This window comes from Manis pentadactyla, chromosome 12 (genome assembly GCF_030020395.1).
Source record: "Manis pentadactyla isolate mManPen7 chromosome 12, mManPen7.hap1, whole genome shotgun sequence".
In the NCBI taxonomy this organism is placed as follows: Eukaryota; Metazoa; Chordata; class Mammalia; order Pholidota; family Manidae; genus Manis; species Manis pentadactyla.
The window spans coordinates 107,242,933-107,261,260 of NC_080030.1; the positions used below are offsets into that span (position 1 = coordinate 107,242,933).

General features: G+C 42.0%; 1 protein-coding gene across 2 annotated transcripts in view; it reads right to left on the reverse strand.

The window, feature by feature from the left end:
• The window catches only part of PDSS2 (decaprenyl diphosphate synthase subunit 2), a 193,862-nt gene that overhangs the window by 24,809 nt on the left and 150,725 nt on the right, over positions 1–18,328 (reverse strand). For both annotated transcript variants that reach the window (XM_036902897.2, XM_036902896.2), the window contains 2 exons: positions 13,912–14,085; positions 12,876–13,007 (listed from right to left, as the gene is read on the reverse strand). In XM_036902897.2, the coding sequence (XP_036758792.2) occupies positions 12,876–13,007; positions 13,912–14,085 (306 nt within the window). The remainder of the gene's footprint in view (positions 1–12,875; positions 13,008–13,911; positions 14,086–18,328) is intronic.

The window sequence follows — 18,328 nt, forward strand, 5'->3', positions numbered from 1 at the left end:
TGCATTTCGTTTCTGTCTCTGGTTAGACTTCTAAGCCCTAACTAGCCCCTCCCCATTTTTCAAGAAGTGAAAATAAAAGCCACTAACTTTTTTCATGAAAACCATTGACTTTTTGAGGAGACCAGGGCAGCTGTCTTAAAATTTAAAAATGTCTTTCTGGATTTGTCATATTCTTTCTTTCTTGTGTCATTTAACTTATTCCTGCTCTGCTTGCAAACTGTTAAGTTGGATCTGAGGATCGTTTAGATGTAGGTTAAACACTTTTGGCAAGAATGCTTTATGTGGGACATTATGCACTTTATATTTCACTGATCCACAAGGAACAAAATGTCAGGCTCTCCCGCAACCCTTCAGAATGCTATGAACCTGATCCTTTGGTTAAGGTGGCAACTATCAGATGGTTCCATTGTAGTGACGTGTTTGCTCTTGTATAATTAGTTCAGTCACCTGTGGGGTCAGTTTTTTTTCCCAACTTCTTTTGGCATAATTTTTATTGTGTTATTATGTCAAGAGACTCCCACCTCCACTCACCCTGACCAGGGATGAGGATAAGACGTGAAGGTAATAACCTGCATGAGGTCAGATTTTATCTAAAAAATGTTTTTCATTATTAAAAACAATGAAAAATTATCACATAAACTCAAATGTGTGACATATAAAATCTCAACGCAATAGAGAAAACCCATGTGTTAGTCTTTGCTAACGGGTCAGTTCTTTGCAGACTTCGGAATAAAATTTGAGACCATTTTGTTTCTGGGTCCAAAATAGTGAAATAGATAATGAAGGCAGGCAGGTTACTTTCATGAGAGAAAAGGAGACGTTTATAACCTTGGCAGGGCCCCCAATTTGTGCAGCATGTGGGACTCTTTTTGCTTCTATATAATCCTTCAAAAATTTATCCAAAGATGCCTGCATTTCGTTTTTCTTAATAATAAGCAACTTACAGGAAGCCACTAGTCACACACAGCTGTTGGCACCACTGCAAACAAATTCTAAGTGAAAATTGTGACTTGAAGGTTTTCTATGAGACAAAAGGCCTCTGCAACCAATGAACTGTAAAAAAGAATTTGAGGTTTTCAATCTGCTTTTCAAATGTTTTAGGGATCTAGGACATTCAGTGAACTAAGAAGAGTTCAAACTTAGCCCTGAGGTGCATCACACCAAAAGGAGTATGAATCAGGTTCTTACAGAAATGTAAAAACAGGCTTACTCTGCCTGCATAGACACTGTTTGTGGGTCTATGGACATCTTTTCCCAAAGTAGTTTTGTCTGCACTGAAAATCCCCCCCACCAGCACCGTGGCACCTGCAGTTGAGGGAGGCCCGTCTGTATGGCGCGCTCATGATGTGGCTACTGAAAGCTGTTACCGTGCAAATATGAACTGGTCTTGATCCCGTGAATAATCCACAGCTTGCGACCAAAATCTCAGCAGTAGCATCTCACATACGCCCCGTCTAAAAGCTCGCTGGCCCCCCGCTCCCTCTTGGACCCACTCTAGGTTAAGAGATGTCTGCCACAGACTGACCCTGGGCTGGCACCTTTCCCGCCCTCGCCTCACCTCTTGCTGGTCAGCATGCTTTGCTCAAGCACAGCACCTCCCACGTGCTGCACAAACTGGGGGCCCTGAGGGATGCCTCCTGCTGTCAAACACCTCACTGCTGAAACACAGTGGCCATTTCCTCACCACGGTCAGTTCTACTTCCGTTCTAAGCAGCTCTTCATTCTAGCTTTTTCAACGTGCTCATCTTTCAGTGTTTCACCCAAAGGATGGGTTAAAAGTGTTGCAAGTGGCACTTGTTCAAAGTTGGGATGCTGAGCAGCCTGTGTGCCTCAGCTGCGAGGTAGGGTGCGGAGGGCCGATGTGACCCCCCATGCAGGGTGGACTTGTGCCTGGACGGATACTGTGCTGCTTCCCAGTTTGTCTCATTAAAGAAAAACGCAACAGCAGTTTCTTCCGGTGGGAAGAACGAACACAACGCTGTGAATGCTAAAGTCACCTAGAGTAGCAATATCACAGTTTTTTGTAAAACCATTTTCCCATCACATATTTTGTTCATAAACTAATTATCTTAGAGAATTCTGTTAATTTGAAGTACTTGTACTTCATCAGTCATAAACTATTTTCAAACTCTCTCATTTTGTTTTATATTTCTGGCCTGGCCACCACCCTTTCACCCAAGAGAAATATACTCAGCTGAGGATGACAGCAGGTATGTAACCATATCTGTTCAATATTAGCCCTTAAATGTTCTGAAAGCTGAGAGATCAGGTGCTTACATAGAATGACAGCACGATTATCACAACCTGAACACATTGTAACCGCTGACAGGCAGCTCACCTGATGCCCCCTTTTTTTTTTATCACAACAAACATCCTACTTGGGAAACCATTTCAGCTTGTACATAAAAGTATAAACTATTTTTTAAAGCAAATATTATAAATACTTAAATTGTTATGGGGATATAATATACAGTTCCAACTACCATCTGGGTTAATATCTATAGATGTCATTTACACATCTGAGAGTACACATTTTGAAATAAAACTTTTTTTTCACAAAAAGCTTTTAGAACTTACAAAAATACAGCAATTTATAGCAGATGCAAATGATGGTGTGATCCCCTACATAAATAATCCTTCTCATTAAACATCTCCTATTCGATTTCTTTTTGTAAAATAGTTAAATTTGGGAGGTGCCATAGTTTCACCAGACAGTTGCTTATTCGTGAAACAATCACCCACTGCACACCTGTTACATGTCCAGCATTGCGTAGGTACCAGAGACGGAACCATGAGCAGAACAGATAAAAATCTGCCCTCAAGGGAGATATACTCTGCGGGGCTGCACGGTTTTGTTTTAGACAGGCTTTGCATACAACCTCCCTCTACAACTTAAGTGCCATGAGAGCAGAGAGCTGTTCTTTCCTGTTCACAACTGTACCCATGGTCAGAGCAGTGCTGGTACATAGCAGATGCTCAATAATACCTGGTGAATGAACAGGTGGATAGATTTGAACTAAGCTTTCAACTATAACCACTACAAGAGGCACTGTGACCTCCTAGGAAGACGGATATGCTAGGAGCCAGGAACTGGTTTCTAGTCCATAATAAGGGAATGCCTTGAATAGTTTTAAAATTTTAAGTGGGTCATTTTCTTATCTGTAAAATAAGAGTACTGGGCCAGACCAGATGTTCCCAAATGCTGGGTTTTTACAAATGCTGGGTTGACTGTATCTGTCACCTGGGTAGGTTGTTAAAAATGCAGGTAACATCCTAGCCCTGGGATTTTGACTCATTTGAGGGTCACTGCTTTGGTCCATGCCTAACGTACTTTTCAATTTATGCTTCTGTAGGTATCAGCATTTACATCAAAGGCTAAAGGAGCACAACCATATAAACTCCTTAAGTCTCAAGGAGAACAGAGCGCTGTGACTTTCTCCCTTTTTCTGACATCTGCCACTTATCATGTATATTTCTAGCAGAGGAAGATATTATTAAAATAACTTTCTCACTGGGGCCCAAAAATAAGCTGATATAAAATAAACGCAGTGTGTATTTCAGCAGCCAGCAGTCTTGAACCTCTTTCTGCCACACTGCTCACCCCAAGAAGCCACTGTAGTTTCTACCGTACATGGCGATTCCCTGAGGGCTTCATTATGAGGGTGTTTAAGAGGGACTCACTCATCTTTCTGTCTCTTGTAGGTGTGCTCCTTGTCAGGCCGGGTCATGAGAAAGGAAAGTCTTTTTTCCAGTCTTTAGCAGTTCACAGAGAATGTGTGGTTTGAACCTTGTTTTATCTTAAAAAAAAAAAAAAAAGTGAAAACAGACAGGATGCTGGGCCAGTGCTCAATGACACCGGGGGCCTCCTCAGAGAGCTGCGCGGAGCGCCTGAGACAGTGTTCCGCACAAAAGCAGAGAAGCCAGCACCCCGACACGCACAGAGGGATGGATTCCGCAGGTTCACACGCCAGGCTCGGCCGACCAAAGGCAGATGGAGTCCCTGTTGGTAAGTAATGGAATGTACAATGTGGCCTTTTACTTGAAGAAACAAATGCTTTTATATAAGTCTGTTAACAAAGAAGATTGGATGACATAAATGAACTGTTGCCAATTTTCAACTACTGTTATCTGGACCTGAAAGCTGGTTATGGAGAAACCTTTTCGTAAAGCTAGAAAACTAGTATTCCGCAGCAAGGGGTCTGGCAATTGCTAAAGACAGCGCATCTCTACTTATTACCACATTGCTTTTCCCAAATGCTACAAGCTGTATTTTGGAATAACAGTCTTTTGTTTTTTTCTTTTTAAAGATTCTCTTTATAAACCTTCAAGCCTTAAAGGAAAACTACCTTTCTCTTCAAATTTTCCTGCTGAAAGAACACAACGAGCCCCCATTCGCCCCCCTCCTGGGTCAACCAGTTGCTGATGTGCCGTCCTTGTCTTCTCTCCAGACGTCCCAGTACACACTCTTTGAGAGTCAGCAGGACGCATCGTGATGCCTCATCCTGAACTACTTCAGCACCCGCCTCCGAGGAACGAGTCATCATACCCACAAACCCACGATCACACCTAACGAGTTTTAAACGCTTCCTGTAATATTAAAGATATAAAGTCCATATTCAAAATATCCAAGTCCAACTAACAGTGTCCTTTAGAGCTGTTCCGATCCCATGTCAAGATGAAATTAAAAATCATAAAGTTTTAACCTCTTTAATCCCACAACACTCACACCTCCGCTTTTTCTGCTCTTCATCATATTGGCATTTTTTAAGAGTTCAGGTCAGTCACCCTGCAGAAAGTCCCTTATCCTGGATTTGTCTGATTGTTTTTTTTCATGTTTAGATTAAGATCAAAACACTTCTGGCAAGAAAACTATATAAGTGATGTTGTACACTGCCTATCACGTCAGGAGTGACACAGTATGGGTGTGTCTCATCACCAGTGAGGCTACGTCTGTTCTGTTCGCTGCTGCCCTTTGCATTTAGGACATAACCGGTGGGGGTGCTTTGAGGCCGTATGAATAGTTGGTTCCCTACTAACCGTTCACCCAGTTGTCTTAATTGACTGCCCATTAACGATCCTATTGGATTAAAAGATTACATTGGTGGCTGCAAAAATAATGACATTTTAAAGGTCTTCCGCCTCAGCACTCATAGCACCATCATTGGTTTCTTTAGGGAAAACAGGTCTTCTGAAAATAAACTCTGCATTTCTATCGGTATTGAGAGATGGAGTTAGTTTACATATAAAAAGGTTTGCTGGGGGTCAGAGGAAGGGTGGAAAGACACCTCCAACCTCATCCCAGAATGGTTTGGGTGTATGGGGATTTAAAAAAAAATCACAATCAGAAATGTCCCAGCTCTGTTAGTCCAGAAGTTGAAGCAGCCAGTTGAGTCTTGGTTTGAGAGGAAGTATGCCTTGTATTGCCGCCTCTCTCATTACAGAGCTGGAAAGTTATCAGAACATAAAGGAACAGGGGAGGCTCTTTGTTACCTTGACCATTCTTGCTGACGCTAATGAGAGAGCACAGAAGGTGCCTGCCAGGAGGTCCTCATGCAGAACAGGGCCGCGTGCGTCCCTGACTTCACCATTCCTTTTACCTGGCAGAGCTAATCTGTGGAGGCAAATGTGGTCTATGGAATTAACCTTCACATATTCCCTTCCTTTGGTTCACTGGGAAGAGAGCAAGCAACAGACAGGTGCAGAAGACGTGGGGGCCCAGTTAAAAGAAGAGGAGGGCTTGTGTTATCTACATAGTAAGTCTTTCTCTGTCCAGAAGTCCTGTTATCCCTTTGCAAACCATTTTTCTTGCCATGCTCCTGGAAACGGAAGACCCATGAAATTTAAAATTGCACAGTTTGATCAAGAGAAGAGACTCTATCCAGACCCCAGAGAGGTCATGGGCAGGGAAATCAGGCTGAGACAGAGCGAGCTGTTCCCCCAGGGGCGGAGCCCCAAGGCGGGTGCCATCAACCTTGATGGAGCACCTCAAGCGCACCATGTCAAAAACAAAACTCACACCAGTTTTTTCCATTTAACTTTCCTATTTCTACTGATAACACAATTCTTCCTGTTATCCAAGTTCAAGACCCTGGTTTTTGCTCTGACTGCCCCTCCCCAGTACACACCTGCCAGCTTCCCCCGTCACGTCCCTTCCCAGGTCCTAATTATCTTTTCTCTGAAATGAGTTTTATGTTTAACCTCCTTATCTTCCCGTTCTTGTTGCCAACACTCTGAAAGGGACTTTTCTCCTGCCCTTAACAAAAGGTTCCTAAAACTTCCTAATGCATCTCTTTTTCTCTGGTATTTCCTTGTCCCTTAAGACCTATAATGTAGCCAGATACACCTCCCTAAAACACATTTCAGACCTTGACATTACCTGGTTTAAAAGGGTTTAAAGTCTGTTTCAGGACTTGTGACTCCAGTTCATTTTCCTCAGGCAAATATCCCAAAGTCTTTTTTTTTTTAATTGTGGTAAAAGTCACATAACATAAAATTCCTCATAATTTAGTGCATTTAGTACATTCCCAATGTTGTGCAACCATCACTACTGTCTAGTTCTGGAACGTTTTGGTCATGTTGTAGCATGAATCAATACTTTATTCTTTTTTGTGGCTGGATAATATTCCATTGTATGGATATATCACATTTTCTGTTCATCATTTGATGGAAATTGGGTCATTTCCATTTTTTTGGCTACTGTAAATATTGTTTACCTGAACATTCATGTAAATGTTTGGTTTGAACCAAAGTCTTTAAATACATTACATGTGATTTAAATACATTATGTATGTTATGTACTACTTCCAAGCAGTTCTTCCTATGTCCCTATTCTACCCCATATTTTTCACACTGTATCTAAATCATAACACTTTTTTTCCTTTGAATTCATGGTCCACCTGCCTATCTGTGCACCTTTCTCATGGTTTCCATTGCCGAGGAAACCCTTCATTCCCATCTTTGCTGTTGAGCTCTTCACGGTCTGTCCCAGGTACCAACTACTGCGCAAGACTTTGTTGACTTTCTCAGCTTGGACCCCTCTTCTTCTGAGCTCCCCAAACGGCACGACTACAGAATTCCTTGTATTTGTGTTCTTCTTATCCTCTCTTTCCAAGGCCACAGACAACCTTCAAGGCAACTGACTGCTTTCGCCTCCTGTAGTCAAGTGCTTTGTTTCCTTAAGTGCAACAGAAAACCTTAAGACATTTTAATTTAGGAGACATCTAGACGCATCTCAGAGTCTGCAGGGTCTCACATACAATCCTCTCAAATGCCCGCACTCTACATCCTCTGTGGTAGAGGACGTCAACATTATTCCTTCTGAAACAACTCAAAGACTATAACGTGGCCTTAAAGAGGGCTCTCTGAACGTGCACTTTTTTCTTTTAAGAATATACATGTGTTATGTTCATGCAAAACACCTTGCCTAAAAACCTTTGCTTCACTTTTTGACTAAGAAGTAATATTAGGATATATGGGGACAAGTGAGTTATAACTTAGTGTTGATAATGTCACTTGAAGTATTTTATGGCGGGTTATGACAGTGTCAGAATGTCATAAGCCTAAGTGACATTTCAGTATTTTCGGAAATAGCCAGGAAAACATAATCATGATTCTTGTTTCTTCAGGTGACTTACAATGGCAGCAGAAAGCAAGAAGGGTTATTAAAATAAGGCTTGCTGACCTGCCAAAGCCCGGGACTCCCCGACAGGCAGAGCTCTGTGGTTCTCTGAAGGATTCTACTTCATTTTATTAGGAACCAAAATGATACCTGAGTAATGACTTCACCTCCCCAGCCTGAATCACCCATTTACTATCAGTATTTTCCCCTGATCATTATTTTTTAGCAGCCACAATTTTAAATTTAAAACTAAGAAGGGGGAACTATAGAATTTAGTATGGAGACATCGCTCAACAAATATTTTTTAGCTATTTCATGTCTGGCCTAGTGCTCTTAACTGCCTCTTGTGAGAAGGCATGGTGTGTGTGTGCCCAGGGGTGTGACACAAGAGTGCTACCTAGGCTTAAGATTTTGTGAAATGGGGAGGAGGCTGTCTTCCTCCTGGCTACACAGCGATGCGGAACGGGCACTAATGATGTGATTTCCTCCTCCCTTCCTTGTCTAGCCATTAATTCTCACTCTCCCGAAGCAGGAAATCAAAAGGATAGACGGGATAGAAACCTGTCTGAGCACAGCAAGTAATTTTACATGTGATAATAAGAAATCATAGGTGACTTCCATCATTGGGAGCAAGACTTTTCTATTTCTCAGTGTCAAAACTAGTATTAAACTTCTAATAGAGATAAATATTTTTCTTATAATGCATTTCCTACCTAAGAGACCTATTTCTAGATTTATTTGAGAGCTGAAAGGGATCTCAGAAATGATCTAGTTCAATACCATCATTTCACAGAAAATAGTAACAAGGACATACAAGGTGATTAAGGTCATATAGCTGCTAGCAGAGCCGGAACCAGAATCCAGGTCCCCCAAATCCTGGTCCTCTGTGGGCCGTTTCTGTTATACCAGCTTGACTCTACTTAACGAAACCGGGCTGCCACCCAACAGCCGGACCCTGTGATGGCCGTACCACACGCGCGTGCTGACAGATGTTGACTGGATGCCTGACCACCCCAGGTCAGTCACTCTGCCAGGACCTAAGGGGGGTCCAAAGGTGAATTCACTCGTGTCCCGAAGGAACTTGCAACATAACAAAACCCAAAACCTTGGGGAGGCAAGCATCACAAAAATGCAGTGGAGGTAAATATCATGAAAAATTGGAAAGAGAGACGGGAACTATTTTCAGGATTAATAAGCAACCTCCCCGAGATTTAGGACAGACTGTCTGTCCCGCTCAAGCGTCATGCAAAGTGTTTTCCCTAATTCTGAGTAAGTTGCCATTTAGAAGATTAAAATGAACTCAAGTAAGGAGTCTTCCACCTGAAGATGTTTCCCTGTGCGTGACCGAGACCGACTTGTTTCACACTGTTTGCGATGAATTCACCTTCTCCTCGCGGGCGCCCCGCTCCTGACTCAGACCTGCAGATGGAAGAAGGGCCTGAAGGCGCGGGAGCGAACCCGGGGCGGGCCCCACAGGTGGGCGATGCCCCGCAGGCTTTTCCTGAGGGTTGAGGGTTGAGGGAGGACCGCAGGGGATCCGGGCTGGGGGGCAGGACCCCGTCTGCTCGCAGACCGCGGCTCGCAGGGCTTACTGGTCTCTGGACGAATCTATCCGGTTTACTTGAGTTACCGCCTAACGCATAGACTATTCGGAAGGGATGTCCCTTTGAATCTAAGATCAAGTTGGAGACAATGATTTGGGAATACTTCCCCCGCTGTTTGGGAAATCCTGGACTCTCATGTTGTCTGTATTTATGACTTTGTATACTTGCAAAGAAACTAAGAGTTAAATATGTCCCTTTTGTGTAAAGCTTCTTGAAAATTCGTATCTATGCCACTCCTATATGTGTGTGTATATGCATATGCGTATGTGTATGTGTATATGCACAGCCAAGGGAAAGTTGGTAGCTTTCATTCAACATATTTAGCTGGATCTTTTCAACCAAAATGTAAATCTGCAATGTATCTAATGTAACCCAATTAGAGCAACTAACACCATCTGTATATATATTTTTGGTTCAGCTGTCAAAAACACACAAATACAAATACAATATTCAGTAGTGGTGTGATGCTTCATTGTACTATACATCATTTAACCGTTCCTTATTTTTAAATGGGTCAATTTTCACTTTTCCCTTTTAGAATTAGTATTTCAGTACATATTTTAATGTGTCTTTGTCCATATTTCTGGTATTTTTCTTGGGCTGGATTATTAGAAATAGGATTACTACAGCGAAGTACATAAAATTTTAAACTAAAAGTTTTAAAATAAAAACAACCATGTACAGTATCTAAAAAGTCAAATAATACAAGACTTCTAACAAAACAGCCTAGTACTCATGCCATGTCCCTCTCTCTAGCCGTTTCTTCTGTTGTTTACCTTCAAATATTGCTCTTCCATGATTTAAAAATTTTAGACATTATGTATTGATCCTACCATGAAAGGAATAATTACATTTCTTATATTATGAAACATACTTATCCCCCCCTACCCTCCTCCCATTGGTACACTTTTTGGTTTAAGTCAAAAGCCCTGTAGCGTATTATGATTACACATTTTAAATATTTTCACTATAGCTAATAACTGCCTCGCTTGCTCTGTATGTTTGGTGTGGCCCCCAGATTCTTTGATACCCTTCCCATTGATAGGTGAGGTCTACAGCCCCTGTCCTTAATTCTGGCTGGGCTTGTGAGTGTTTCGATGGGGGGTCATGGACATGGCTGCGTGACCTCTGCGGGGTCACAGAAGATGCAGCCTCTGCCCTGTTTGCTGGAACACCTGTGATGGAGTCCTGAGTGAGCACGTACGAAGTGTGAACGCTCTGAGGCTGCCACGCTGTGAGGAAGCCAAGCTACACGGAGGGGCCGCGTGTGACACGCTCAGGTTGGTCAGCAGCCCGAGCTGCCCGACGCCCCGGCCCAGGTGCCAGGTGTGAGTGGGGTCTCCGGAAGATTCCCGTCTCCGGCACTGCTGAGTCGCCTCCACCCTCTGGTTCTTCCCAGCTGAGGACCCAGACATCACGGAACAGCCATCTCCTCTGTGTGCTGTCCAAATTCCTGACCCACAACATCCATGATCATAATAAAATGGTCACTTTAAGCAGCTAAGTTTTAGGGTTATACAGCAACAGTAATGGGAACTCTTAGTTTTCCGGGTACCCATCATTAGTTGGTCTTTAAATTCTCCGTATGGTCCAGCACACTGGTTCCATTTTCTCCTGAGAGGTATTCTCCCGGAGATCTCTGTCCCCTGGTCCCAGTCCAGACTGGACGCACAGCCATCAGCCTGGGACTTGCCTGGGTGACAGACAGAGCAGCATGTTACTTAAGGACGCGGGCCCTGCGGCCAGGCTGCCTGGGTCTGAATCCTGGCCCCACACTTGCTTAGTTCTGTGACTGGGCACAAGTTAGTTAATCTCTGTGCCTCAGATTCCTCCTTAGAAGTGTGCCCAGCACACAGTAAGTGCTCTCGGTGTTGGCATTATTGTTTTTATTGTTGTTTATTCCTCTTCCCTTCACACTTGATAATATGACAGGTATAAAGTTCTGAGTTGGAAACAATTTTCTCTTCCAATGTTGAAGGCGTTTTTCATTGTCTTGAAGTTAACAGCGTGAAGTTGAGTGCTGAAAGGCCATTCTGACTCCTGACCCTTTGCATGAAAGTTTTTCTTTTTCTACCTGGAGGTATTAGGATCTCTTCTTTACCCCCATTGTTTCAAAATTTGATAATGATGTGACTTGTTGTGTGTCTTTAAAAATTCATGATTTAGGGTATCATTTTAATTTGGAAATAGGTCCTTCAAGTCTCAGAATTTTTGTTTTAAAAAGATTGCTAATTTTCTCACCTTCATTTTCAGTTTTCTGTTTCTGGACTCATAAAAGGTATATAGGATCTGTTCAAGTGGTTCTCAAATGTTCTTATTTTTTCTGTTCTCTGCTGTCTTTTTGCTCAATTTCCCATGAGATGTTCTCATTTGTCCCTCCCATTCTTCTGATTTTTAAAAAGAAACCTGCTCTCATGTTTTATGTTTTATAAACTGATTTATTCTTGGGTTGTCCCCTTTTATGTATCACCTGTTCTTACTTCACGGGCGTGACACCTTTTCTCCCTGAAAGCACCGCTTACAGTACGTCTGGTTTGTCTTTCTGTCCTTCCATTGTCCGTTTCCTCCAAGTTCCCTTTTTATCAGCTTGCTTTTGGCCCATCTTCCACGGCAGGGGCTCTTCTCAAAGCCCAGGGCCCCACTGTTACTCCTCCTACTTCAGTTAGACGCTCTGTGCTCCGGACGCTCCGCGGCCTGTCAGCTCGGCGCCCAAGTGCTGGTCAGGCACAGGGCACGCTTGCTGGGGGTGGCCCAGACACCCCCCTCTGTGCGTCTTTTCGCCTGGGTTTGATGGTCATCCTGAAAAGGAATCCTCTTGGTTTCCGCCTGGTGAATATGAGGGACTTTAAGCTGGCTGCCAGCATTTTGAAAGCCAAGAAGGGAAGCGGGTTGGGAGAGGGGAAATCTGACCTTTCCAAATGCAGATACCACTCCGGCTCCCTCTGCTCTAAGTTTGGCGGCTACCCCCACCCTCCGTTGTGCCTGGTTCCCCACGTCCAGAGCCTCAGATGAACCCAATCAGTCAGAACCAGGAACTTAAAAGAAATTCCATTAAGCTTTGGATGAAAGGGCAAGAACTTTTTGACCTGAGTTTCTGGATTAAATGCAAACCAGAATAGCTCCCTCTCACCTTCTATACCTTCCCTCCTACCAAAGAGGGGGAAATCTACCCAATTCAAGCCCCTGTATCCCTCCCACTTGCCCATGCTTTTTTCTCTTGATAATGCCGTATTCAGGGTCCAAGTTTGTTTTAAAATAACCCAATGAGCTGACAGACGGAGCTCCTGGAATTCTGCGGCTTGTGCTTAAGTCTCCAGATGGGAAGTTGTTGTCAGTTAAAGGGTGGTGCTGTTACCAAAGCCCAGTTTCTCAAAGGCATTAGGAAAAAAAAATCATCTAAGCTAATTAGCATTCACCACAGGCACTAGCTTTATGATGCAGTATTCTAAGAACTCAAATAACAAAAAAACACAGTATTGCAATAACTTTTAACTAACATTTTTGCCCTTTAAAAGTGCAGACTATAAAGTGAGAATTTTACCTGTTACATGAATATGGCTGATCTATGGTCTTAGATCATCAGGAAATACAAATTATGTTCTAAAATTGACTAAATACTACTGGTACCTTAAACAGGAGTAATTTCATTTTACCTCTCTGATCTGCTTAATCCACAAATCTCTTCCAAGAAGCTCCTGGTGTAAGATTACAGGAGCTGAATTTAGATTGAAAGTCATATAGTCGCTGGTCTTTTCTCTAACAAAAGGCTGGAGATCAGAATGTATCTAAAAGGAGAATTCAAAAAGTTAAAATCAGTGAAATGCATACATATGAGTACATTTCACTCATATTCCGAAAGCACCAGTTCATGCAATGAAAAATGAAAGCATGCAGTTTTTAGATATACTTTAATAAGCAGTTTGTATGATTAACAATAAATCTTTTAAATTCTTTAAAATAATTTTTCCCTTGCACATTCCTTTTTTATTTGGCAGTGGCCTTTTTTTTTTTTTTCACTTTTTAAGTTAAACACAAGGATTTAGGGAAAGTGTTGATAAATACAATTGCTTAATAAACAAATACAAGAATTAATAAAAAACATAAAAAGCTCATCTGGAGATATTATATATGTATATATTTTCCCCTTTATGAGATATTTAAGTAACATTTGAGAAATATGTATTAAATGGAATTTTAAAATTACATATACATAGAGGCAACTGTATAACAGCTAATCTGGGGTTATTCTGTATTCGGTATGCCCATTCAAAAGAGCCAGTTATTAGAATTAAAGCTTTCAATTTGAATCAGTATATTTCTAAATTTCATTAACTTTCCACAATTTGTTTTACATAAGGAACCATACAGGAACTGTAACAAAAATGTAAATATTCTTTCATTCTGTGAATGTTTAATAATTTGCAAGAGTTCTCTCAAGAACCCTTTCAGGTGGTGAGAAAGGACAATCACCACAAATATGGTTTAAGTAAGCTGGAGCTTTCTAGCAAATTGCACAGGAGTCACCACTCAAATGGTTTATATTATACAACAATCACCATCTCTGGCTGACAGATTTTAGGCACACAATAAGCATTTTTTGAGATATAAAAGCAGCTTATTAAATGGCAAAAGGTTTTCCGTGTCCCATCTTAGCTGTTTAAGTACTGGAGAAAGAAAATGCACGAATACCTTATGACTCATGGCCATGTGCTCCCCATACTGGAAGGCCATGTCCTGGACCTCAGCACCATGCTTTGCTAGTTCCATTGCAGCCCGGCAGCTCTTTGCTAGCAAGGCACCGTGGGAGAGAAATGCCTGCTCCTTCCAAGTCGCTATACCAATATCATCGGTAATACAATTTTTCTAAAAAATGCAACAAAAGCCAACATAAAAAAAGGCATTAGGAATAAGTTAATTGTTCTGGTTTTTGAAGAATAAAAGAGTGAAGAAATGAACTATGCAAAACACTCAGACGATTGTAGCAAGACAGAACTAAAAGGTGCGGAAACTCGGCTTTATCTAAAAAGAACCAAGGGAGTGGGAACTGCTTTTTTGGGGTAGTAGGGAAAAAAATGGAACAAATGCTGAAGCAAATTTCATTCTGAGCTGGGGGACTTCCATTAAAATATTATTTGGAGGATAAGGCAAAATCAGAAACTCGGACCTCCTTACTAACCCCCGCACCCCCTCACGTCAGCTCCTGAGCGCTGCGGCTGGTCCCAAGCACAAGAAGCCCACTGCCTTTACCTTGCGTGGAAACGTCAAGGGCATAACAGACGAACCACATTCTCTTAGAAACGGTCAAAGAGAAAAGCCGCAGAGGAGGTAGCCCATCATAATGGAGTGTGATCAGGCTATTTATTCACCAAAACTTATTCCCATAAGAAGAAACAAGGAGAAAAAGAAGGATATAACTGTAGTTTATTTAATTTCATCTTTTAAAATTATGAAAATCATTATAGTACCTGTAAGTATACATACTCCTACTGCCTTTAGACCAGTGATATCCAATAAAAATATAATGTAGGCCATGTAGCAAATGAAGATTTGCTAGTAGCTATAGTAAGAAGTTAAAAAAACAGGTGAAATTTATCCTAATGATGTATTTTATCTATCTCAATATATCCAAAATATTTCAATATATAATCTATATAAAATTGTTGAGATATTTTGCCTTCTTTTTTTATTCCAAGTTTCCAAAATCAGTGTGTGTTTTACCCTTAGAGCGCCTCACCCACCCACCTGCCCACCTGAGGTGCTCAACAGGCACGAGGAACCGCAGCCGCCGCAGGGAGCAGACTCTCAAGGGGACGCACAGAGCACTGTCCATCCCATGGGGTTTCTTCGAAACCTGAAGCTAACAGGACCTCCCCAGAAGGACTGACTGCCTGTACTTCCTGCTGCCCACACCGTAATCCTCCTTCCATCATTGGAGGATAAAGTAAAAAATAATAAGAAAACTTAAACAGGGGCCATTAACAGGAGAGCTCAGATTTAGCCCGGTTCTTTCACCTCGCTGATAAGGGATCTTTGGTCCACTGGTCAGATCGAATTCTCAGATTCGCTTTATTACGCCCTTAAACAAAAAGAAAGCTCCACTTACAGCAACAGTTACAAATGTGCAACATTGCATTATGTAATAATTAAAAGAGCTACCCAGGGGACAAACAATGCATAAACTGCTTTACAAAACAGGCACAAACAATAACGTATTTAATTTTAGGAACCCGAGGATGTATTTTTAAAATGTGCCAAGTTAATGTGTCATATTAATAAACCTAAGATAAAAGCCATGTTATCTTTCCACATATACTAAAGAGGCATTTGACAAAATTCAACTTCTATTTTTGATGGGAAAAAGCCCTGAATAAAATAAGAAAAGATGTGCATTTCTTTCATATGATGTGTGTTTGCGTGTTTGTGTGTCTCAGTGTGTCAACCTGAAAGTCAGCAAATGCTTTATGAGGAAATACATAAGCTTTTCTTGCTAAAGTCAGGAACAAGAGAGACACAAAACCACTGTTATTTAGAAGGACAGACGTATAAAAATCAGAAAGGAAGAGTTTAACTATCACTGTTTGAAGACAATATAACTGTATATTGGAAAAAAGTGAGAAACTTAAATAGAAAACTCTTATAAACAAGAAGATAATCCAGTAAGGCATCAGCCTATAAAATTAATATAATTTATAACCAATATAATAAATGTATTAACCATAGCTTTCATGCATAAAAATAATCAGAAAGTATTATAGAGGGTATTTTCTTTCATTATATCTATGAAAAGAAATGTTAAAAAGCTGGGAATAAACTTAGTAATGCGCAAAATTAATATGAACAAAATGCCAAAATACTCCTGAAGGAACAAAAAGGGAAACTGAATGAATTAAAAAAAATGTGTCATGTTTAAAGACAGTAAGATACTCCTGAAGGAACAAAAAGGGAAACTGAATGAATAAAAAAAAATGTGTCATGTTTAAAGACAGTAAGATCCAACCTCATAAAAGTTTACCTCAATAGATTAAAAAGACCTTTTTGCCCCCTGAAACCAAGCAAGCAGATTCTAAAGAACAAACAATAGGCAGGTAAAACATGAAAAAGAAGAGAGTGTGTGTGGGGAGAGGGCAGGGGGTGAGTGGTGGGGTGGCAGACAGTGACAGTGATAGATATCTAGACCTACCGGGTATTATAACACTACAAAGCCTCAGTAATTAAAAAAAAAAGAGTATACTTTCGAGAGAAAAAGATAACTGGATAAAATATCATCAAGTCAAACTAGTTGCAGGAATTCACTGTATTTTAGTGAAAAGCTGGACTTTTCAGTAAATGGTGCTAGTACACCCAAACAGCCATCTGGGAAAAAAAAAAAATCCAAAACGCGGATATGCATTTCACGCCATTTACCAGGATCAACTCCAAGTGGCAGAAACAACGACAAAGCAAAGCACCGCAGAGCCCAAGCAACGCGAGTGGATGGACGCAAGGCGATGACAAATAGTTGTGTGTCCCCCATGCCTTGCTGGAGCCTGTGACGGTCACCTTACGTGTAAGGGACATCACAGATGTGATCACACTCAGGATGCTGGGACTGCCCCCGGGTCACAGACGGCCCGAGGCAGTCACAGCATCCTTCTGGGAGGAGGGCGGCGGAGGCTGGGGGACCCTGGGCTGTCCGGGCGCCAAGGATAAAGGGGCAGGTCAGAGAAGACGGGGAGACGCAGTCCTGCCTAGAGCCTCCAGAAGGAAGGCGGCCCTGCTGACATCTTGATTTGGGGGCATCTGACTGTTAAAAAGGTTCTCCGAAGCTTCACCAAGTGTCGGTGAGGCTGTGAAGCGACGGGCCTCCACACATGGCCAGTGGGAGGACGGCCTGATGGACACCGACAGGCTGGCAGGGAAATGACAAACCCGTTTATCTGCCCCAGGGCCCGGGACTCCTACGGGCAGGATTAATCCTACATACAGGGCCCCACCCGTGTGACAGGAAACACACACACACGTTTGCAGTCTGTTGCTCGCCCAGCTGCCACGAATATCCTTCTAAAACTCAAGGCAGACACACCCCAGGGCCTCCCTGCCTCCCAGACCCCAGCAGGTTCCTCGGAGGCCGCCGTGCGCTCTCCCAGACGTGTGCACCGTTTGGCCCCTCACTACTTCTGCATCTCTGTTCAATAATTTCAACCCATTTTTAACAGCCCACGTCCTTTGCCCCTTCATTTCCTGTTTACTCTGCTTTGTGCACTTCTTGCCTGACGCCGCTGGGCTCCCGAGAGTTACTTGTTTGATGCTTTTGCTGCCTGCCCCCCCTCACAAGACGGGGCTCCCTGAAAGCAAGCACTTTCTTGTGGCGCAACTGCTGAATCACCAGCATCCAATCTAGGTGTGTGACAAATATTTGCGGGATCTTTCTCTCTTCTGGTATTTTTCCCTTTCTTTTCCACCTTTCTCTAGCCTGCCTAACTTGAACATAAGAAAGAATTGAAATAATTCTCCTTAAATGTAACTTACAGAGTCTTGCAACTCACAGAATCAAGATGAGCTCTGTAGCCTAGCATTTAAGGTGCACCTTTTTGGTACCAAGCAGTATTTCTAGCCTCTTTTCCTACCCGAATATCCCCTTTCAGGCTTCATTTCATTGGCACAGGGCAATTTCCCATTTCTCGAATAAAATATGCACTTCCCACTTATGTGCATTTAGAAATACTACTCCCTTCAAAGGGAATTTCACCACCTCCCGCTGCCTGCCTATTAAATTGGACATATCCAGTTCAGTATCGCTTCGTTGAGAAAGAAGCTTTCTCAACTCCCACAAAGCCTTTCCTCTTTAGCCTAATGTTACCTTACTTACATTACAACATAGCACTAATTCTCCGAATTGTATGGCTGCTTACTTATCTGTTTTCTTGACCAGGCTGGACCTTGTCTTAGGCATCTTAATGCATTTTCAATCACTTAGGACATTTTCATTTCCAACAGATATTTTTTTAAATGAAAAGAATCACATTTATCTGTTGTATTTATTTAGCAGTTGCGTGTTCTTTCTAAAATTTAGAAGCAAATGAGTAGATATATACCTACAACGAATGGTATTCAGCAATAAAAAGGA